Source organism: Nyctibius grandis, chromosome 22 (assembly GCF_013368605.1).
Source record: "Nyctibius grandis isolate bNycGra1 chromosome 22, bNycGra1.pri, whole genome shotgun sequence".
Taxonomy (NCBI): Eukaryota; Metazoa; Chordata; class Aves; order Nyctibiiformes; family Nyctibiidae; genus Nyctibius; species Nyctibius grandis.
The window spans coordinates 8672280-8695537 of NC_090679.1; the positions used below are offsets into that span (position 1 = coordinate 8672280).

General features: G+C 51.6%; 1 protein-coding gene and 1 pseudogene across 1 annotated transcript; one reads left to right on the forward strand and one right to left on the reverse strand.

Moving 5' to 3' along the window:
• Window positions 1-1597: 1597 nt before the first annotated feature.
• Window positions 1598-16849, reverse strand: LOC137672761 (centrosome-associated protein CEP250-like; annotated as a pseudogene).
• A 138-nt stretch (window positions 16850-16987) lies between these two features.
• LOC137672837 (acrosin-like) lies at window positions 16988-20678 on the forward strand. Its single transcript, XM_068417258.1, has 6 exons — window positions 16988-17032; window positions 18083-18306; window positions 18621-18824; window positions 19162-19427; window positions 19707-19852; window positions 20319-20678. The coding sequence occupies exons 1-6, from the start codon at window positions 16994-16996 to the stop codon at window positions 20676-20678; spliced, it is 1239 nt and encodes a 412-aa protein (XP_068273359.1). The 5' UTR covers window positions 16988-16993.
• The last annotated feature ends 2580 nt before the right edge of the window (window positions 20679-23258 follow it).

Genomic DNA, 23258 nt, shown 5'->3' on the forward strand with positions numbered 1-23258 from the left:
CCAGTCTGGCCAGGGCCATGGTCTACATTCAACTTCTATTAGGTCTATACTGGGGGGCTGCTGCCACTGGCATCTGCCATCGTTGCTCCGTAGGGCCAGATCCTCCTGCCACCAAGTAAGATTCTGTTCTCACCTCTCTAGAAGCAGGGATCTTGTGCTGGCCAGACCGAGAACATCCACAGGCACCTGGCAGCGACTGGCCACGGCAACATCTCCTCAGTCTCCTCCGTTCACGTTCCACCTGCACATTGGATAGGAGAAAGGCTCACAGAAACCTGCCACCGAACAAGGAGCAAAAGGACCTTGGGACCTCACGGCAAGGAGATGTCTGCTCAGAGACTGTTAATTGCACCAGAGAACGCTGGGGGAAAAAAGCACTCAAAGCAGACTATGGAAGAGAAAGAGCAAGAGGACACAGTTCCTGACACAAGAGTGTCAAATGTGTGTGTGTGGGGACACTGGGGCACGAAGGGTGGTACCGAGTGAATGTGCATTTGCCAAGGCAAGGGGGTGCCAGAAGAGAGAGAGAATACAAAAGTGTGTGTCCACGGGCAACAGAGGAGAAGAGGGAAGGAAACAAGCAGAGGACTCCAAAGTGCTGTCTGTGGAAATGTGTTGTGTTCCAGAGGACTGTGAGGCTTTGCAGAGGCAGCCAAAGCCTGGTTTACCTGCTCAGGAGTCCTCCTGAGCTCAGCATTGAGTTGCTTCAGCTCCGTCCTCTTGTGTTCCACCCTTGCAACTGCCTGCTGCAGACATTCCAGCCGCTGCAACAGGAGTCTCTTCTCTGAGAGCCATGGGAGCTGCTCCCCTTCTGCAACAGCCTGCTGGGTATTCAGAGAGGAGACTGTGTGAGCTGGTGCCACATACAGGTTAGGAGAGCCAGAATCAACACGTGATGGTGAGAGTGACTGGACCCAGGAAAGGACAGTGCCAAGTTCTTTCTTCTCCTCCTGGACTACAGGCCAAAACACCACACTCTCTTCCTAGGGGCCCTCCTCCACATCACCTTGGAGGAATGCAGCGGTTTCTTCTGGGCATGCTTCCTGCTGCTTTGGTTCAGTGTCCCCCATTCTGGTTTTGAGAGAGACTGGAAACATTCATTTCCTATTCAGCTACTTAATAGTTTTACAAAAGCCTGTAGTATTTCCAGCTCCCTCTCTCTCAGCCATTTCTTGTCCATCGTGAAGACTCCCACATTTACATGTTCCTCTTGGGGAAGCTGTTTAACATCTTTGGTCATCCGCTTTGACCTTCACTGTATGTTCTCCTATCTCTAGTTCTACTCGCTGTCCTTGGACAACCAAACAATATGCAAGATGTGAGTGAACCATAGATGTCTTTGGAGGACTTTGGGTAGGACACAAGAAAGACTCTCAGTGGATGACAGGGTTGCTTTGGCACAGGAGATCTGGGCACAAATAGCTTACCAGCAAGTGACTTGAAACACAGCCCAGCAAACACCCGTGTTTCACTGCTCAGAAATATTTCAGAGGAGTCTTTTGCCAACAATCCTGCCACACCACTCCATCCCCACCAAACAAAAACCCCATCCTCGTGGGGGTTCATTCCTACAAACTCAGTTTGCTCTTCAATGTAGTTAAGCCTATAAGCACACATCAGTAAATATCAAAAGAGGACCGTTAAGAGAACTGTGAAGACACCCTGAGATAAGTCTTAAAAAAACAGAACACAATAGCAGCACAAAAATCTCAACTGAAAGGTGGCGTTTCTGCCTGGCTTCCTATGAGAGGTCTCATTCCTAGTCCCAAAGATAGCCCTGCTCGCCTTTCACCTCACCAAATCCAATGGAGAAAACATGTAGGGCATGCTCCACACAGCCCGGTACCCAGCCATCTCCCACAGCTCCAGCCTTGCATAAAACCACACAAATTCTCCTGTCACAGTCTTTACCTCTTGCTTGGCGTTTTCGACTCTAGTTCATTCCTCTTCTTGTTGAACTTGCATGGCAGCAACTTTCTGCTTCATATCAATCAGCTGCTTCTCATGCTCCGCTTCTGTCTCTGCCTTCTGCTTTTCCCATTGTTCCAGCATCTTCTGCAGCTCTGAATGGTGCCCTTCCCGCTCGTTTGCCTGAGGAGTGGAGGAAAAGACTTCCACAAGAAGTCCCAGCCAAGCTCCTCAAAAAAAAAGTGTGAAGCTTTATCCCTCCCACAAACCCTCACCTCAACAGTGCACACTAGTGGCTTTGTGCCCTCCATAAATCATGTCCTATCATGGAACTTAAAAGAAGGGTCACCACGTGGAAGAATCATAGAATCATTTGGGTTGACAAACACCTTTAAGGTCATCGAGTCCAACCATTAAGAAAAGGAGATGTTCTATTCCCCTCTCGGATGGCTGCCTGGCTCCTAGCACCTCTCTCCTCAGGATTCCTCTCTATACTCAGTATACTCAGTCTGGTAAGATCCTACCCCTTTGCTGCCAGGCTTTGGGTGGGGACCACCCAACCTTCCGTCTCATGAACTCGTCTCAGGCCCAGACGGAATCTGTGGCTGCGTTTACTGTCCCAGCATGGTGCTGTGGGTCTTCACGGGCCTTCAAGTATGAGCCATTGGCTCTGCTGCCTGGCCTAGCAATGTGTGGCCTATGACTGATGGTTGCTGCCATTTGACATGCCCAGGCTATTATTCTTCTCAAGCCAGCCCACAAAGCTTGCTTGAAGAATTCAGAAGCATATTGTTTCCTACCAGGTCTTGAAGGAGCTTGTTTATCTCCACTTCATGATCAGTTTCCCGAAGTCGGAGGGTATTTTCATACTGCTGTTCCATCCACAAGAGCTCTTGTGCCGTGTTTTCCTGTTCCTGCGTCACTAGAGATCTCTCTGCTTCCAGCTCGCACTGAAGGCACTTCACTTCCCCTGCAAACACGAGAAATGCAAGATTCAGAGTCTACACAAACAATGGTTCTGACTTCACTGACCTTAAGCCATTGGAATTTCAGTGTAGGAGGGATCTGCCTGCAGCTCCTTCACTCCTCAGCAGCACTGCAGACAGAGAGCTCTTTTTATACCATTTTCCCGAGGCAGGGGGATCACCGGAAACAAAGTCCATGGGGCTGTCACCTTGTACAACATCCCTGGCCTCCGTCACTGTGTGAAGTTTCAAGCTGACTCTGGACGATCTCCAGCTGAGATAAGCGCTGCTGAGCCTCAAACAGGCTGGATTCCAGGGTCTCCTTCACTGACCTGCACGTTGTGAAGACGGAGAGAAATGAGTTGCTGACACCCACAGGGAGCTATTCCAGTAAGAAGTGGTTCAACATCCCTACCCCTGAGCATGGAAAATGGGTTGCGTGGAAACTCGTATAGAGAAAACATATTTCTGCAGTTTAAAATAGCAATGCAGGCCCCTCCGAGGCCATGGCCAGGCTTTCCTTCTGACCTAGCACAACACAGAAAGCCCAGCCGAATTTGATCTCAACAGCCACTGAGATCTTAAATTGCTGTTGCCTGATCTATGACACACGGGTATCTGTGCCCACAGAGTCTGTGCCAGCAAGCAAAAGCCCAGCCTCTGCTCACAGCCCTTATCTCATCAGCACTTCCAAGTTGCTCTGCAGAGGGACAGAATAAGAGTATTTCCCTGGCTGACTCGTGACTTTTTAATGCTGTTCACAGTGTAGGTAGAGGTAGGTCATTTTCCAGACTCCCAACGTTTAAAAGGGTCTAAAGAAATGCATCAGATGATATAGTAAAACCTCATGCTTGTAGCAGCATTTGTAAGAAACCTGAAGTAGATTTTATCTGAACAAGGACTACCTGAAAGGAGAGACAGGGATCCTTCAGTTTAAATAGCTGGAAGTTCAAGAGAAAAACTTGCCACCTTTCCTTAAGCCTTGCTAACTAAGCAGGCAGTAGCCCAAATGACTTGTCACTCTTTAAAAGGGAAGTTGTAGTACTGACGATGAAAATTGTTACATCCATGCCAGGTTCCTACGATACACAGCACTGCCTCACTAGTACGGGGATGCATTCAGGAAAACATCCTTCAGGGGAAAGGGGCACCTGGGTGGTACAACAATAAACCCCACAACAGTAGGATTTCACTACTTTGATGGACAGTGGAGGATGTATCTTCAAGAAGGAGAACAAGCACATATTTCTGATTGCTTATTTCTGAAAGGAGAGACAGGTGTCCTCCCAGCGTTTACCTGGCCCCTGCCAGCTGCTCTGAAAGGCCTTCTCGGACCCGCTCCACGGTTGCCAGTCGCACCTCTAGGGCAGCCTTCTCATGCACCAGCAATTCCCGCTCTTCGGACACCTTGGCCAGTGCTTGCCCTTAGCGAGAGGACTCCTGGCGCAACTGCTCCAGACCACTGCTAGCTGACTCTTGCTGGTGGTAAACCTGAAAGCGGGACAAAATACAGTTAGAGTCCTTTCTCTGGAGTTCTGCGCAGAGCCAGAGAGTGACACTTCCCAATCAGCCAGAGAAAAAAGAGCTCCTGTACTGTGGGCTGAAAGTTTAGTGCTGCATACCGCACTGATACCCTGGGCTGCCGAAAGGTGCAGGGATTGTTACCTGGCACTACTACCTTGGGCCGCCAAGAGGCACAGGGAATGGTAACTTGAAAGTGATGGGTACAGCCCTCCTTGGTTGCCTAGGTCCAGCCACAACAAACATACCTACCCCAGACTACATGTTTTCAGCCCAAAATACTGCATTTCCCAGAACTGCCACCTTGCAAATTAAAATGCTCTGAGAATCTATTCCAGTGATGGAAATGTGCAGGAAAGGTTTGCAAAAGCAACTCTGCTCACTGAAGAAAGTGAAAATACACATGGTTTCTCCTTGCAGAAAAAAAAAAGCAGCTCAAAGTGTCACCTACTCCAGTGTGTAAAGCAGTTGGATGCAATGAGGTGATGCTTGGCAGGGAAACAGCCCTTGCAGTGAGCAGTGTCATTCAGGGATTTATGAAAATCGGGCTGATGTGGCCAAAGTCATGGTAGACTCTGTTTGTACAGTAGTTCGTGTCAACGATACTGTTTCCTTGTCTTACACAAAGGAGTTGCCTAATACACCTTGCTGGTGTTCAAGCTTGAAGATTAACTGTGATCTTTTAGCTTTTTTCTTCAGTATAACACCTCAGCTGGGTATGTGCTCCAAAACAAGACTATCTAACAGAGAACAGACCATCAGAAACAAACAGTTCCCTCAAAGTTATCCCATAGTACCCAAGAGTGTACATTATGAAACTGATATTTAAATGACATCAAACTCCCTAGTCTCCTCCAGTGATTTGATTCTCCCAAGCTCTTTTTCCAGGGTACTGAAATCCAGAGTGAAGTGTCTTGTGTGATCACCTATTTCTTATCTTCTTCCTCAAAGCCTAAAGAGGCTCTAACAACTCACAGAAGCACCAAATCATTTAGGTTGGAAAAGGCCTTCAAGATCATCAAGTCCAACTGTTAACCTAACACTGCCACGTCCACCACTAAACCCTGTCCCTAAGTGCTACATCCACATGTCTTTTAAATCCCCCCAGGGATCTCCCTCCACCACTTCCCTGGGCAGCCTATTCCGATCCTTGACAACCCTTTCAGGGAAGAAATTTTTCCTGATCTCCAATCTAAACCTCCCCTGGTGCAACTTGAGGCCCTTTCCTCTCATCCTGTCACTTGTTACTTGGGACAAGAGACCGACTACCATCTCCTTTCAGGTAGTTGTAGAGAGCGATAAGGTCTCCCCTCAGCCTCCTTTTCTCCAGACTAAACAACCCCAGTTCCCTCAGCTGCTCCTCATCAGACTTGTGCTCTAGACCCTTCACCAGCATCGTTACCCTTCTCTGGACTCGCTCCAGCACCTCAATGACTTTCTTGTAGTGGTGGGCCCAAAACTGAACATAGGATTTGAGGTACGGCCTCACTAGTGCTGAGTACAGGGCGACAATCACTTCCCTCGTCCTGCTGGCCACACTATTTCTCATACAAAGCCGGATGCTGTTGGCCATCTTGGCCTCCTGGGCACACTGCCAGCTGATATTCAGACAGCTCTTGACCAACATCCCCAGCTCCTTTTCCAGATTTTCAGCCACAAAGTTGCATGTATGTCTTAAAATACAGTTTCAACAATTTCAAGATGTCATTCCAATTCTTAGCAGCACAAGACAGCAGACATTGACTTGCAGCCTTGTCCCGCTCTCTAGGCTCAAACAAATGGAGTTTTGAAAGTTGCAGGCTTCACAACAAAAAGCATAAATAGAAACATGCAGCCCTGGGTTTTGTGTCTCAGAAAAAGGATTCAAAGCTACACAGTTCGTTTCCTTTGCCACATGGGAGAGTAGTAGTCTCCTCAGATTCATGGACAACACAATCATCTCTTTGCAGCTTATCAGAAGCCAAACAAGAGGCCAACACATACAGGTGGGTTAAAGGAATCTGTAGAAGCAGAGGACAACTCAGAGAACTGCAGAACAGCTCTGCAAGCCATCAACACGGTTCCAAAAAGAAGAAAACAAAGCCTGCTGACCTCCAGCACCACCAAGTGCCTCCTCGACAAAAACACTGCAGAATCCAACACACACAGCTCCACTGAGCCAAGCAGCCAAAAGCCCACCCAGAAGCACCAGCTTTTTGGTCTCACCTGACTGAGTTTCTCTTGGGTTTCTGCCTTCTCCTCTGCCAGTATCCTCAGCTCTACCTGCAGCCCCTCCTCTTGCTCCTCTGCTTTCTTCAGCACCTGCTCCAGGTGGGCTTTCTCTGCACAGAGCTCTTCATTTCTTCTTTCACACAAGGTCAGCTTCTCCTGCTCAAAGATCCTTGCTCTCTCCATCTCGTCCACTTTGCCTGACAGAACGTCGTTCTCTTGCTCCAGCTACAATCACAGAAGCACCGAGGAAAGAAAATACAGTAAGGTTTACTATGTAGAAGTTTTATCTTGGACAGAAAAAGGAACAACGTTTCCATATTCAGTCAGTCCTACTGTTGGAAGGCAAGAAGCCTCAGAAGAAGCAGCAGCTGGAGACAAGCAGCCGGCAAGATCTCTGGCAACTCTGCTCACCTGCAGCACAAGTTTGTTCAGTTGCACTTTATCCAATGCAAGGGCTTCATTGATAGTGCTCATCTTCACTGCTGCAACATGCAGATCAGCTACTTCAGCACTCAGCTGCTGCTTAGTCCCTGTCAACTCTGCTACTGACTGCTCTGCCTGAAGAGACAAAAGAGCAACATGACAACAGAGGCAGGAAAATCCCTGACTTCAAGCAGCAACTCCACATCCCCTGCACGTCTCTCAGATACTCCCACTTCAGCGCTCCCAAGAAGCACGGGGTGACTAACTGCCCCAAAGAGCCTGGGTGGTCTGATCACCACTCTCTGAGAAAGAGAACGACATTGTCCCTGTCTTCTACTGCCAGAAACAGCATCTGTGCTGGTCTTGCTATCACAACTCCCTCTCCCACAAGTGCTGCGTAGGAGTGAGGTGGCCATAGCTTCTCCAGGGCCATGGTAAGCTCCTGTTTCTCTTGCTTCAGCAGATCCATCTGAAGGTGCAATTCCTTCACTGTCTCTCTCATGACTACCAACTCACTCTGTAATAATGAAAGTTTTCCTTCAAGTGCAGCTAAGTCCTTCAGCCTAGGACAAGGGGAACGACAAACAAGTTTTGAATGTAAAAACATTCTCATTTCCAAAACCAAGAGTACATCCTATGTCCCAGATACAGCAGTTTGAATGATTTCCAACAGCTTTCTAGTTACACCTAACGAATGCTCCAATTTCCTGACTAGACCTGCATCACTCTTTGTCATCCATGTAGGTGAAATGGTTGTCACTGAGCAAGTAAAACAAACTTCCAGAAATCACAGAATGTTTCCAAAAAGTTCTGGTACTCTCAACAGCTTCCTGCCTGTTACTTCTCTCTCCCTTCTTTTTGATACATCGCACACAAGACTTTCCAAAGTCCTTCTTTGGGTAAGACAGACTTTGTAAATCCAGATTAATATTCCCATAATTATTCTCGCCTTCAGCAGTGAAACGACAGAAGAGGCTGCAATCTGTCTGGGGAGGAGATGTGTATGACTTGCCAATCCAATAATCATAGGATCACAGGATGGTTCAGGCTGGCAGGGACCCCAGGAGGCCTCTAGCCCAATCTTCAGCTCAAAGCAGCTGAGGTCAGCGATGAGATCAGTCCAGGTTGCTCAAGGCTCTACCCACTTGGGTCTTCCTAATTGTCAGGGGTGGAATCTGCACAGCCTCTCTGAGCCACCGGTTCTACTGCATGATTGCCTCATGGTTCAATTTCTTGTTCTCCTGAAATCCAGTCTAAACCTCTCTTGTTTCAGCTTATGCCCATCATCAAATACTCTGCTCAGGTTTGGAATGATTTTTTTAAAGGGTCATGAAGAAAATACAAGGAGGCAGCTATGCTGTATGTCAGCACGCAGCCAGACCTGCCCACGAGATCCCTTCACCCTTCTACGCTACAAGTGATGAGCATGCAAAATTCATTCTTTTATGGTGGGCCTCCTGAAGTCCTGCAATGCCCACCCCTGCCCAGAGAAAGCTTTAACACTCACATGAGCTTCTGGTCACCACATGCCCTCTCCATCACCTCTTGCTGCTCCACCTTTTCCTCCTGGGCTGAATCTTCCTTCAGCTGCAGTTCAGCGTTACTTTGACGCAGACGTGAGGCTTCTTGCTCCGTTACTTCAAGCTGTTGTTGTAGCTCTTCCCTATTTTTCTCGAGGTTTGCACAGTCACTGCAGAGACAAGGCTCAGTTAGAAAAATGAAGAGGCCTGAAGAGTCACAGATCCCCTTTTCATCATTCCAGGATGGAGTTGTGGGGAGCACGGTAAGGAAGAACTTGCTCTTCCCCTCACAAGGGAACTGAAGAGGGAAAGAGAAAGGAAGGCAGGCTTTTGCCTTCATGCGGCGAGAAGCAGTGGCTAGGGAAGGCCACCCAAAGAACACAATTCAGAGAAGCACCATGTCGACAGGGAGGAGTCTGGTATTCCAGCATCGCTCTCAATCTCCAAGACAGTCTTACGATTCACAGTAGAGCATGAAAAGCAGTGACAGGAGGATGCTAAAGTGCCAAACGGAGGCATACACGTGGTAGGGCAGGCGAGTTCTGTGCGCATAACACCTCGGAACTCCCACAACTGGAAGCAGATTGCCTCAGTAATGCAGGAGAAGGAGGAAACACTCACCTTCTCAGTGCATCTACAAGAGACTGGAGGTGCTGCTGGTGGCTGCTGGATGTCTTGCGTTCCTCCTCCAGTTGCTCAACCCTTTGCTGCAGCTTCCTGCACTTCTCTTCCTGCTGGCTGCTCTGCTGCTGCAGGAAATGGAGAGAGTCCTGCCTGGCAGAAAGCTCTTCTTTTAGGGCCTGCAAGGAATGGGCAGGGAAAGAGCACAAACAAGCAATAAGGAGCAGGGAAGATGGCTCCACATAGCTGGGAGAAGAAGCAAGCAGAGAGACAGCTCACCTCAAGGCAAAAGCTGTGGTGAGGGGGTGGAGATCAAGGAGAGAAAAGCAGCAGAACACAGAGCTGCTGAGACTGGCAAAGCAATAGGGTACCAAGGGTGTCAAGGCTAGAAAGAAACTGGCTAAACTGGCTAAGGAAATGGAAAGGTTTCAAGCCAAGGGAGGCGTTAGCAGCTGAGCCTGTGGCCAGTGCTGAAGACAAGCAGAAATTCTCACCTGTGTTGCTCCTCACCTCCTTGCAAGTGCTTCCTGAACCAATACAAAGGCACGCTCTGCATCGACGGAGCTCACACAAGAGAGGGTGTTGCTAGACTCTGCATGCTGGGAACTGTCAGAGCAGATGATGCTGACCATGCTGTCACTCTCATCTCACACCACCTGAAAGCCCACATCAAGCTGTTACTCTTTGCTCATTCTACTTGCTTTCCTTTATCTAGTTCTCCTTTTTCGCCCACTTCACCCTAGAGTCATTAAAAGCTCAGTTCTCTCATTTCTTCGGTCTACAAAGAAGTTTTGTCCCTGTGGCCACAACTGCTCCAGGGATTTCTGAATACAGCTACTATAAACAAGAAGAAACAAGTGGCTGCCTGAACACTCAGTTTCTGGAAGCTCTCGAGAATGATTTTGGTCTCCTTCAGCTCCTTAGAGCCACACACATGAGCACCAGACCAACACTGGAAATAGTAATGAAAGGAAACAGTATCGCTGCCCAGGGAAGAAGGAAGCTGAGGAAGACTGGAAAACAAGCAATGAAAAAGCTCATGTTTATAATTACTCTGAGCAGTAGCACAAGAGGATAAAAACGACTACATAAGGGGAAAGAACTGATTTGTGAGAGGCTGTGTAAAAGATCTCATGATTAAAGCCCCTCCATAGAGTGAAGTTTAGGACTAAGTCAAAGTTACCCCTAAACAGTCACATCAGTTGCGATTCTGGGGACACAATAATGGTCAGTGAATGTAGAGTGAAGGAGCAGAGGTGGCAAGTGCATCGACTGAGTCAGTGACCTTTCATAAAAATGTGAAGAACAAGGGAGTCGCTGCTCAAGGAGGGTGGGGGAAGCCTCCAAGCAACACTGGAATACAAACGCCAAGTAGCCAGCTCAGAAAGCAGGGTCCAAGAGAGACCTCAGCTGGACGGTGAAGGCAAAGGTACTGAAACTTCTGCCGACTCAGCTGAAGTCTCCCAGGACAGCCAACTCGGAAGTCGTAACAGCTTTTATGTCAGAAAAGCGGTATAAAAATTAAAAAGCCAGTAGCAGTTAACACAGACACTATTCAACACATCCACCTATTCCCTGGGCTACTCTGTTGCCGTCCTCAAGAACTTTTAAATCCAATTTACAGGGACGTGGTCCCAACTCTGTACTCACCTCCATTATATCTTTTATCAGCTTTTGGAGGGAAAGATTCTCTTCTCTGGCACTTTTAGCCCATGAAGCTTCATATTCTCTCTCTAACCGACTTGCTTCCTGAGAACAGAATAAGGAAAGGGTGGGCAGGGAAGAGCTGCTCCCCTCTGGAGCATTCCCAACCTCAGCAGCGTTGTCATGCCGAGAAGCCTCAGCCCTAGTCATTCCAGTATACTCCTTCCCACAGCTATTCAACTTCTTCTTTGCTAAAACTAACAAGAGAAAGACCAACAGCTAGTGTTTATAGCCTGCTATGAAGCTGCCAATTCCAAGGAGCTTTGAGCCCTAGAGACTTAAAGTCACAGGCAGAAGAGCATTGGTGCAACCTCCCTGAGGAAGACACCTGAGCTGTCTGCAGCTCCCCTGCCACTGCCTGCACCTGGACTGACTCCACACGTGCCAAACACACAAGGAACATTTTGGCGATGTGCCTGATGTTCCTGTACAGTCAGCATCTGCACCACTCTTTCTCTTGAGGAACCCACACCTCTTTGTGCTAAGGCTGGAGAGCAAACACTGGGCTATCTCCCAGATAAAGCTAAAACATACTAGAATCTCCACAGTGTCGGAAAGTGTTCTCATGGTCTTCTCCTTCTCCTTGGTCTGCTTCTGAGACTGTACGAGCAAGGCTGAGAGCTCCATCACCCTGAGAAGGTCCACGTGCCATTCCAAAAGCATTGCACACCATCCCCTGTTCAGGAGCTAAGCAGGTCCCAGAAGCATAGCAGAGAAAGTTCAACCCAGAAAATACAGCAAAGGCACTGTTCATCTCTACAGGTTAATACGCTTGATGTGGCAAAATGGCACTTCTTGCCCCAAAGGCCTTCTGCACTCAGTCTTGCAAGGAATTGTCAGTACAGAGGTGCTACATGGCTTATGATGGTCCTGGGCAAATTCCTCCCACCTCCTTTAGCACAGCCCTGGGGAGCAAAAGGGCGGTACAAGGGACAGAGCTCTCTTTAGACTGCTCTCAATTTCTCACTAAGAATCACTTAACAGCAAAAACATTGCCATATGCAATCTCTTTTCCAGTCTTGACTGGGTAACAGAAGAGCTTCTGGCAGTCAGACATTTTCCCTTATCCTTTCTGGTGAAGTTTGAGTAGGGACAGAAACAACACTGTGCAGAATGGGTGTGTTTTACATGTGAACACAGCCCATCTAGGAGACCACGAAGCAGCCACAAAAGAGAACGTTGGCCATAGCAAAGTTTAAAACACCTTTACCTGTCTTGAAGCTCCTTCTTCTCCAGGTCCTCCTTGACTTGGAAGCACATCACTTCCTGAGTCTTCTGGCTGACTTCCTGTCCCGCGTGCTGCTCTGCCTGATCCTTCAGGACAGGTCTGCCCAGAGCGACCGGCTCACAGAGCTGTACGCTGGAGTTCAGACAGGAGCAGCTCACAAGTATAGATCCAGAAAGCCTCATCTGCTCTGCCTTCAGCTCTGACAAATCCCTGAAGGAGAATAAAGAAAGATAACGTTCACACCACCATCTTTATCAGCCGACTCACTTCTGAAGCACCTAATTGCGCAACAGTAAGAGCTGGCAGGAAATATGACATCTTCTTTGTTGGGCACAAGTCATTCAGCTGACACTTTGGGATCAGGACACATCTTGACACTTGAGCAATGAGTCTACTGGATAGTCGAAGAATGAGTCTGTTTTCTCCTCAGCGATAAGAAGAAACGTATGGCACAGCCAGAAGGCTTCAAGGACCTCTAATCGCTCTTATTAATTGTTCCTCCTGCTCTAGCTTATTACCATATGCTAATTATCATTAATTGATGTAAGGAATTCTACCAGGGTCTTCAGCTAGGCCTTAAGAGACCTATTATTATCAGCACTTGGACTGCTAAGAGGCTCCTGACAATACCGACATAATAACCATTTCAGGAAGGTGCTGTAAGAATAAGCCTAAAATGTTGTCACAAAAAAGCACAAATAACACAAGAATTAAGCAGTAGGTCAGGCGTACTCTACGCATTAAGGAAGGCTTATCATCAATAAGAGAAATGGCTGACAGTAACCCCGAGTTTGAAATTGCATGCTGACACCAGAAGAATGTACTATTATGGCTACATTATTTGTGTTTGCGTAGAAGGCAACGGTGAGAAAGGAACCTCAGAGAGCCCAAGAACAAGAAAACAGTCCTAAAAAGAGGTATCAGACTAAGCAAAATCAATTGGAGACGTGCAGTAACAGGGCAGAGAAGCTATTCTTTCTCTCAACAATGCTGGTACAGGAATAAGCGGACACAAACTGACCAGAATAAATGTAAGCTGGAAATGAGAAGGAAAAAATAGATATATTCATGAATGATCTTTCCATCAGGAGCAGTGGGAAAAGAAAGCCAGCGAGATTTAAGGCAGATTTCCATCATTCTTTAAAAGGGACCGCTCTGCATGCTGCATGCGTAGCTCTGGTGAGTCTCTTCCAATGTGTCCACGTACGCCTGTGCCTGTGTTAATATGCCCAGACATCACCACAGTCAAGTTCATCTGTTCAGGGCCTCTGCATTGTTTATAGCCCGAGCCCCTCAGTTTTAGCTGAAAACCAGCATCAAACAAAATGACTCTGCGAACAGCCTAAAGGTGGCTTCACGGCATTGCTTCACACTACCAAAGGACAAATCGTATCTTTAGCCCCAACTATCGGAACTTTGAGGCTCAAAAAGCAGGTGTGAAGGGAAGCTACATTTTTTCTCCAAGAGATCTTGCCTGAACTCCTACTCACCGGTCAGTGGCGGTCTTCATTTCCAGGAAATGACGGCGGAAGGTCACCACCTGGCACCACAGGCTGAGCAGACAGTTATGTTCACCCCTTAGGTAGCTGTCATAAAGCTAAACATGCAAAGACAAGAAGAAACGCCAGTTCAGCCTTCACTGTCACTGCACAAGTCTTTCAGATAGGAGAGACTACAACCACCACCACCAGGTCTCCTTTACTAACAATTCCAACAAGGGCACCAAGGACTGAAGAGGCACCACACAAGCACCCTCAGCAGACCTGCCACCTGACTTCAGAGGAGGGAACATCCACACTTCTCCTGCAGGAGCGGACATCAGCAAAGCAAACTGATGGTCATTCACCATCGCACCTCACAGAGGTGTCTAACAGTCTTGGTGGAGGAAGACAAAAACAAGCCCTTCCAAGACCACTGCCAGATTTGCTTACAACAGGCTATTGCTAAGGGAGGCCTGTCTTGTTCTTCTGTTGGCTACTCCGAACCTGAAAGCACACAGACCTCTCCGGTCTCCACTGCTGTAGACAGAGAATTAGGAACTATTAAAAAGACAAGCCTTCAAGTGTGCTGCCCTACAGCACCCAGCAACAGCAAGCATTTGCCTTTAACACCCAGCAGTATGGTCACAGCAGGGGGGCCCCTTCCACCACCACAATGTGCTGACACTCCTCCATCTCACACCCCTGTCTTCTGCTCATCAACACCAATACATCCGCAGTGCAGCCACAACTCTCACACAGCAAGCTCTCTATGCCAGAAATAAAATGCATTCTCATGCCACTCTGGCATCACGTCTGACATTCCCATAGCTCATCCTTACCTCACGCTCACTGCGCCATTCACTCCCCTTCAATTCCAGCTCCTCCCGGGCCCTCATCCAATCCGCCGTCAGTTTTTCAACGTCTTCTTTAAGGGCTGAATTCACCTCGTGCGCTTTGTCGAGCTGCTCCCGCAGGAGCACGTTCACTTCTGCCAGATCCTTGCACCTTGGCAAGGGAGAAACAGCAATGATCTCACTGAACAGCTGCTGTCCACGAGCACCATTTTCCAGCTCCCTCAGCACTGAGTTTGTTGTCAAACTGAGCGGCAGTAGAAGTGCTGTCTAGGATTAACTAAGATCTCTCTGTGATGGCAAACTCGTTTCCTTCTCCTTGCTTTAAGCCTTCCATTTACATCTGCAATTTTGGTTTCCCCTTCCTCTTCAAACCTGATGACGCCCACAGTTTAACGCCTTGCCTCCCCTTCGTACTCTCTGATCACTGGGTGCATCACCTTTCGTTAGCACTGTTCCGAGTCACTCACCTACAGAACCACAGAATAAGTTAGGCTGGGAAGGGACCTTTGGAGGTCACCCGCAATAACCCCCCACTCAAAACAGAGCCATTCAGCACACAACACTACTACTGCACCCCAGAAAACACATCGTGGACCTTTCTCCTTTCAGAGCGGCTTGCCCAACTGCTTCCCTTGGGGAGACTAGGTAGCACTGACAGCTTTTCCCTCACTTCTGTGAGCACCCAGGATCCCAAGTAGGAGGGAACGCTTCTTCCTTGTACCTTTGCTGCTCCTCTTCCACCTGAAGCAGTGCCTTCTTCAGTCTGTGGTCTTCTGTGCCTTCCCACCTGCCTGCAAGGGATCCCTTAAGAAGAAAGGAAATGTTTAGTCAAATTCTCGTCTTCCCTTCACTACTGGTAGCATCCATCGCTTTCCCCTCCATTTCTCAGGTATCTCAGGAGATCGTGGCTTCTTCCAGGCATAACAGGGCCATGACTACGCAGAGGAGGGGAGGGAAAGGGTGTCACTCAATGTGAGTAGCTCTCCTCAGCCTCCACTCTTGCACTCTCAGTTAGGCATCCTCAGCTCATGACCGCGAGTGCTCACTTCCACTTGAAGCCTGGGAATGCTCTCCTACGCTCCTACCCTCTGTTTCCTAGGTTTACTTTAGCCATGAAGCACAAAGAAAAGCACAGAGCTGGCTCTCTATGTTGAACGCCAGCATTCTTGCCTTCCAAAATGTTACGTTTCAACCGATTCTTTTTCAGAGACAGCCAGAGAATGTGACAGGCACTGTAGCCCTCTCTTGAGACCTCGGACAAAATGTTGTCCAGCAATAACAACTCTCTCACAAAACTAAAATCCTTCTTGATAGAGTTTGCTGGACTGGCATTTCTGGGACTACTGGCTGCTCTGGGAACGGCAACTGGACAAAACACAGTGACGGGCAAACTCAGAGAGCTTCTTTAAACCCTCAGGCTGCAAAATCTTGCTTTCCTCTGCCCTTGCTTTGGGGAGCTTTTTATGGCTGCATTAACGAATGCTACGTACACTGTCTTTAGTCAGCAACCTGCACACTCACCCCTCCTGCTTCCACTTGCTGCTCCAACTCTCGACACCGAGTCCGGTACTGCAGTACCTACAGGGATACACAGGACGAAGATGAGCGACTGCAGCTTGTAACAGGCTCAGCTCCTCCTGCATTAGCTTTCTCTAAGTCTTTACGGCCCAAGCACAGGACCTTTCCCAGTGCTGCTCCTACACTCAGCACAAGTTGTTACGATACAGGGAAGCTTCCCTTGATCTCATATTAAAGAAAGTGAGACAGGGTTTCTTTCACACATAGTCCTATCTGCTCACCCTAAGACAGCCACGGCAAGTAGAATGAGGAGACAGACTGAGACAGCCGTGCCCAGCCTATGGCCACCCTGTACCCCAAAGCAGTATTTCCCACGGACTAAAAGTCCAGTGGGTCCTCGAGGTTAGAGAGACAAGTTTCCAAAATTGCTTTTCAATATTCAGCAACTCGAGCTGGTTCTGAGCACAGTCCTGCTCAGCCACTGCACAACGCGGCTGTCTGCTCAGCTGCACAAGACAAGCACGGGCCAGGGAAGCAGCACGACCTTCCAGCAGCGCCGGGAGCACCGGGCCGGGCAGGGCACGGCCTGCCCCGACCCTCCGCCCAGCCCCGGCCCCCTCCCCGCTGTCAGCACTCCCGCGCCCCGGCCCAACCGGGCCAGAGCCGCCCGCCTCTGACCGGGGCCGCCCAAACCCACCCCCGCCGGCTCCAGGCCTACCTCCGGGACAGCCCCCCGGCCCCGCCACCACGGCCGGGCCCTGGGCAGCTCCCTCGGGCCGGCGCCCCCGCTCCTCACCTTCGCCTGCAGCTGCCGCACCAGCCCCGCTTGGCGCTGCCGCGCCTCCTCCGAGCTCCGCAGCCGGCGCTCCAGAGACGCCTGGCTCCGCACCGCCATGGCTCGCTCGCCAGCCGGGCCCACCGCCCGCGGGGCTCCGCCGCCTGCCAGGCCCCGCGGCGGGGGCTGCTCCGCGGCCTGTCCCGGCGGACCGCGCTCAGGCGGCCCCGGGCCGTACACAGCTGCAGAAGGCAGACTGAGGAGATGCAGCTGACACAGGCTTTACCAAAGCCCTGGAGAATGGCACGTGGGGCCGAGAGCAGGAGCATCCCTCTCTGCCTAGAGCTTAACATTGCATGTGCGTGGCCACACGCACCAGGTGCCGCAACTGCCCTTGTCAGCGTTGTCCCAGAAGAGCACTAGAACTCACAGACAGCAAGGACATGAGGCTGCCCAAGGGCGTTGCTGTGGCTGACACGGCCAGCGTGGGCTGTGCTGCATCTGCATTTCCCTGTGCTTTGTTGTCTTCATTTAGCCCGCACCCAGGGCTAAACAAGAGCAGTTTTACTCTCACCCAATGTCCCTTCCCCAACTGAGGAAGGGAGTTGGGAAATGGAGGGAGCCTTGTGGGTTGAAGTGAACCAAATTTTAATGAAATGAAGAAATCAATATAAATGACAACACAAAACAGACAAAAGTATGCTTATCCACAGATCACTGGCAAGTTGCTCCAGCAATCACAACATGGGAGGAGAGGCAAAGAGAGCATAAAAAAACCCCCACCTCTTCCCAGCAAACCCTCTCCTTTATAGGGAGCTCCATGTCAATGCTATAGAATACACCTGTGGGCCAGCCAGGGTCAGCTGCCCCAGATTTAACTGCTGAGGGCCCTGATCACCATGGCTGGCCACAAACTGAAACCAAATCCCAATGAAAGCAGGACAATTGTGCAGGAGGCTTGACGCTGCTTGGGTACGCTTGGCTCATTTGGCTTGCACGTCACTGCTTGCCTGCCGCGCCTGCAAACACATCAGCTCTTCACCACCCGAGCGTGCACACTGCCCGCAGCAGTTATGTTCTCTGCGGTATGTTTTGTGGGAAGGACCTGGTGGCACACGGCTGCAGAGAGCAGGGTGGCAGTGACTTCCCAAAGAGGCTGTGATGCCACACTTGTGTTTTTCCTGCTAGCTGTTAGCAGGCAGTGCTGGGAGCCAGGCGCTGCTGCCTGCCACGGCGCCTGCGCACCCTCATCGCGCAAGCAGAGCATTCAGCGGGGGCCTGTCGGGGTGATCTGATCCCAAATTCTGCCTCCCCTCCTGCTCAGAACCCCCCATGTTGCTCCCCTGCCGAGAGGCCACCGTGCCCAGCACCTGGAAACAGCCCCTCTGTGACATCATTCCCGGGGCCAAGGGCACCACGGGCACCGTCAGTGCTGCCAGCACTACATCAGAGGCTGCACTGGTGGCAACAAGCCCTTGCTTCTTGCAGCTGACACGTACCGCTGCGATGGATTTTCTCCGCATCATCGTCCTGCTGGCCATGTTCTGGCCAGTGCACGGCACATGGGACAGCTGTGGGTAAGTGTCCCGAGGCTCTGGGAGGGAGCTTGGGCAACCCTTATGGGGCTCACTGGGGGGTGCCTGCTTGTCCCCCGTGGCCACGCCACAGCTTCCTCAACCCCATGGGGGAGCCTCAGTTCCTTGCCAGCACCCAGGCTGCTGGCACAACGTGTCTGCGGGGCTAAAGCAGAACCAGGTGCGGGCAGATGCATGCCTCGGGGTTCCCTGGCCCTGCTGTCCGTGTGGCGCCTGGTGGGGAGGGAAGACAGCTGACCTTCAGCCTGAACAGCAGCAAGCCCTCGAGCAGGAGAGTGATGAGTTTCTGCTTACAGAGGGACCTGCGGGCTGCGGCCCATGGCTTATTATTACTACGGGACATCGCGCGTCGTGGGTGGCACAGATGCCCAGCCAGGAGCCTGGCCCTGGATCGTCAGCATCCAGGATCCCTGGCGAGCAGGCACGGGGCACCTGTGCGGAGGGTCCCTCATCAGCCCACAGTGGGTCCTCACAGCAGCCCACTGCTTCATCGAGGCCAGGTGAGGAGGAGCAGGGAACGGGCATGTCCCCACAACACCAGCAGGTGCCCTGCCCGCAGCACCACGTGCTGCTCCCATCCCTTTCCCTTGCAGTACGCCCAGTGCCCAGGCACTCCCGAGCCCAGCAAGAGGCTGCTCAGGAGAAGGCTGGGCTCGTGCCACTGCTGCCCAGCAGCCTCCAGCTCGACGTTCCTTGTGCCCAAGGCTTGCTGGGGCACTCGCACCCTCCGTACTGCTGCTTTCCCCTCTCCCTCGTGAAGCAGCAGGCAGGGAGCTGCTGGGCTGCTGCAGCACGCGGCTCCGCTCCCTCTGACCCCTCTCTCCATCCCCCTTCCAGGAATGTCGGCATGTGGCGCGTGGTAATCGGGGCCACCCAGTTGACTCAGCCGGGCCCTGAGACCCAAGTGCGCCATATTATACGCCTGCTGGTGCACGAGCACTACTTTAACGTCACCCAGAGGAACGACATTGCCTTGCTGGAATTGGACCAGCCTGTCCAGTGCGGCTACTACGTACAGCTGGCCTGCGTGCCCGACGCCTCGCTCAGAGTGTCAGCGCTGACCAACTGCTACGTCAGCGGCTGGGGGTCCACGACCGCAAGATGTGAGTTCCCAAAGGCGCTCATGTCCTGAGGGCCAGCTTGGCAGGCTGGGGAGGCGGGTTGGGCTTCCTGAGAGCAGAGGCGACAGCCCGAGTCAGGCTGCGGGGCCGTGTGCCTGTAGAGACGTGGGCCTGAGCCATTGCCCAAAGCAAGACAGAAGGGAAAGCCCGGTACGATGCCTCTGCAGAGGCCAAGGCAGGCACTAGGGAAGGGGTTGGCCCAGACAGGGGAGGAGAACTGCCCACGAGCTGCTGGCTGTTAATTGCTTTCTGTGCTCACAGCTGGAGGACCCAGTGATGTCCTGCAGGAGGCCAGGGTGCGCCTCATCGACACCAAGATCTGTAACAGCCGCCAGTGGTACAGAGGGGCCATCCACAGCCACAACTTGTGTGCTGGCTACCCGCAGGGTGGCATCGACACCTGCCAGGTAGGAGCGTGCTACAAGTCACCCCCAGCAGCACAGGCAGCCCTGTCACAGCCGCCCAAACACACGCCGTCGCGTGCTGGGCCTGGCAAGCCACCCTCCCACCGCTGGGTCCCCACCGCTGTCGGGGCTCACCTCCCCTTCACCATCTGCAGGCCCTTGCCCGGTGCCCCCTTGTCCCAGAGGCCCACAAAGCCCAGACAGTGCTCTTGGCAGCCCACGGGCCCAGATCCCAGGCCTGCAACATGTGTTTCCCACGCACCCAGGATCCCTGTGCAGAGACGAGAGAGAGCCCCGCCTGACAGGCCCCCGACCCCCTCCCAGACAAGGCTCTGCAGGCCCCAGCACCTGAGCAGAGCCTTTCTGCGCAGTGAACACGGCTCCGGCAGGTGCTGTGAGAGAGGAGGAGCCAGCCGGAGCGCTGGTAGCGGCCACCCAACACCACCTCATCCTCTCTCCCCCGCTGCAGGGTGACAGCGGTGGTCCTCTCGTCTGCAAAGACAACAGCGCTGACTACTTCTGGCTTGTTGGGGTGACCAGCTGGGGTTATGGCTGTGCGAGACCAAACCAGCCCGGAGTCTACACCTCCACTCAGCACTTCTATGATTGGATCCTGGTCCAGATGGGACTGGGCCGAGCAGGAAGAGCGACTCCAACACCACGGGCCTGGAGTCATTTTCTCACCGCCTCAACCGCCTTTAAGAGGCCGAGGCCAATCCCAACACAGTCGGGCAGCGTTAGCTCCTGCCCATTTCCACTCCCGAGGCTGGTGGAATTCTTTACTCGGGTGCAGGAGCTCCTGCAGCACCTAAGAGGAAAAAAGGCTTGACCAGCGCGATGGACAGGATCCCGTGCAGGCTGCAGTGCACCGCCACCATCTCCCCCTGGGGCAATGCCTGCCCATCCACAGGCAGCCTCGGTCTCAAAGGCCTGCTCGGTCCTGCCCGCGCTCCTCCGCGTGCGCACAACGTCTGAAGTTGTCTTAGTTCTTGAAATAAAGTTGCCAGTTTTCACAGCTAACCATGCTTCAGTCCAATTCAGTCTCCTGTGCCAGGCAAGGACTTCCATGCCTGGCACCTGCAAAATGAGGCTGCAGGCAGAGAGTAGGGCACAAAGGGCCAGAGTCACTCCAAAGGGCTGGAACCGCGCCTGCTCAGAGAGGAGGGTGCTCAGAGCCACCGTGGCACAGAGACTGGCACTTTGAGGCTAGAAAGAGGACGGGAAGAAATGATGTGACATGCAGCTTCGGGGGCATGCATTAAGGCACACAAGCTGATGCTTAGGGCCTGGCGTAAGCCTTAGCTAACTGACCAGGCTGTGGGAATCTGCTGAGCACAAGATGACAAATTGCTGACCACAGGAACCAGAGCGAGAAGCTGACAGGAGTTGCAGTGCCGGGAGGAAGAGCCAGATCTCACGGGTAGTTAAGGGGGATTGACGTGAGAGGTGGCCACACTTCACAGCGAACTGAAGGAAGAGTTGGGGTCAATTTGGAGAGAGGACTCTGGCAGGGACAGCAGTACCCAGGAAACCCCATCAGTAATGCCATGGAAGTTCAGCATGACCTAGCGAACAGCACCTGAAACACCAAAGCTGTTCACAGGTGTGGCAAACCTGGGAGCAAGGGGGAAAAAATAACCCAGGACTGGTCCCTTGTTTGGGGGGAGACATGGGTGGAGAAAGGGAGGAGTCAAGGAGGGCGAGGGGGGTATATAGGGATTGAAAATGGAGAGAAGGGGAATCAAGGAGCTAGTCACACATGAGCAAACTGCTGGTTGGTTTGCAAGGAGACATTCTCCGGGAGGAACACGTGCTGGATACAGCGTGCACAGAGCGCGCGCACACACAGCAGGCGCAGAGCACGTGCAGAAAATTGCTGTGCGCACACACGCTGTATTCACGCGCAGGGTGCGCGTACACACACAGAATCACACGGGGTACAAACAGGAGGTGCGATGCACACCCAGAGCGTGCGCACACCCATACTCCAAACACACGGCTCGAACACAGAGCGCAATGCGCAGTGTTCACGCACCCACAGAGCGCAGGCACACGCACACCTGGCCAGCACGCGCACGCGCACACACACACGCAGAGCGTGTGCACGCACACACAACACACACACAGGCCGTGCGTGCGCACCCTGCAGTCTGCACGCGTGCGGGCTGTGGGAGCGGGTGCATTCCGTGTGCACGCTCACAGAGTGCACCCACCCACCTGCCCACGTGCACGCGCGCAGCAATGGTGTCTGCTGCTGCAATCGTATCTCGGGTGGCATCTGCAATGGCACGAGCATCTGCGATGGCGTCTCCATCTGTAGGTCCTCCTGAAATTTCATCGGCACCTGCAACGTGATCTGGAACGGTCTCTGCAATGGGATCGGCATCTGCTACGGCATCTTCATCTGCAATGACATCTGCGCTGGTGCGTGCATCTGCTCTGGCATCAGCAATAGAGTCTGTAATGGTATCATCAACTGTTTCTATTTCTTTCCTGTATCTGCAGTTGTAGTTGCATATTTAATTGATATCTGTGTCTATAATTCTGCTGGTGTCTGTGATGGTACCAGCACCTCTGTCTTGTATTGTGTATGTATCCATAACTGCACCTGTAACTGTGTATCGGTAATGGTATCTGCACGTGTAACGGTTTCTGTCACGGTGTCTGTAGCTGCACATGTACTTGTAACGGTTTCTGAAAGGGTACATGTGCCAGTCTCTGCAATGCTATCTCCATCTGCAATGGCAGCTGCACCTGTACGGGCATCTGCAATTGTCTGTGCATCTGCAATGGTATCTGCAGCTGCAATAGTGTCTCCATCAGCCACCTACCTGCATCTGCAAAGGCATCTCCATCTGCATTCACGTCTTGAATTTCATCTGCCTCTGCAATGGTGTCTGCAAAGGTACCTTCCTCTGAAATGGTGTCTGCATCAGCAATGCTTTCTATGAGTAAACAAAACTTGTAATTATCTGTCAGATGTGTTGTTCCCCGCCGCCCCCCAAGAAGATTTCACATTGCTTTTGATAGTGACAGTACTCTGAATGTCCCCATGAGTCTGAGAGAGATTACTGGAATTGCACCCTGTTGACGCGGAAGTTACAGGACACTGCTACACGACCAATATGATCAAGCAAATGCCGTTTATTAGCCGATACACCCGGATTAACATAGCAATTCCATTTCCTTATCACGCGCCTACTTTATTATGATTGGTGCTTAATAGCAATCACGCCGTAGCAACCCGCTTATGATACGTTAAGTCTTTTTGTCCACTCTCCACCCTGCAACCCCCCGTCGGTCAGTCCTTTCAGCATCGCCCTGTGCTGTAAGATGATCCTGCAGGTGCCAAGTCCAGCACTGTTCATGGTGATGTTTACTGTCAAGTATGCAGAGGCTCTGTGGGAAG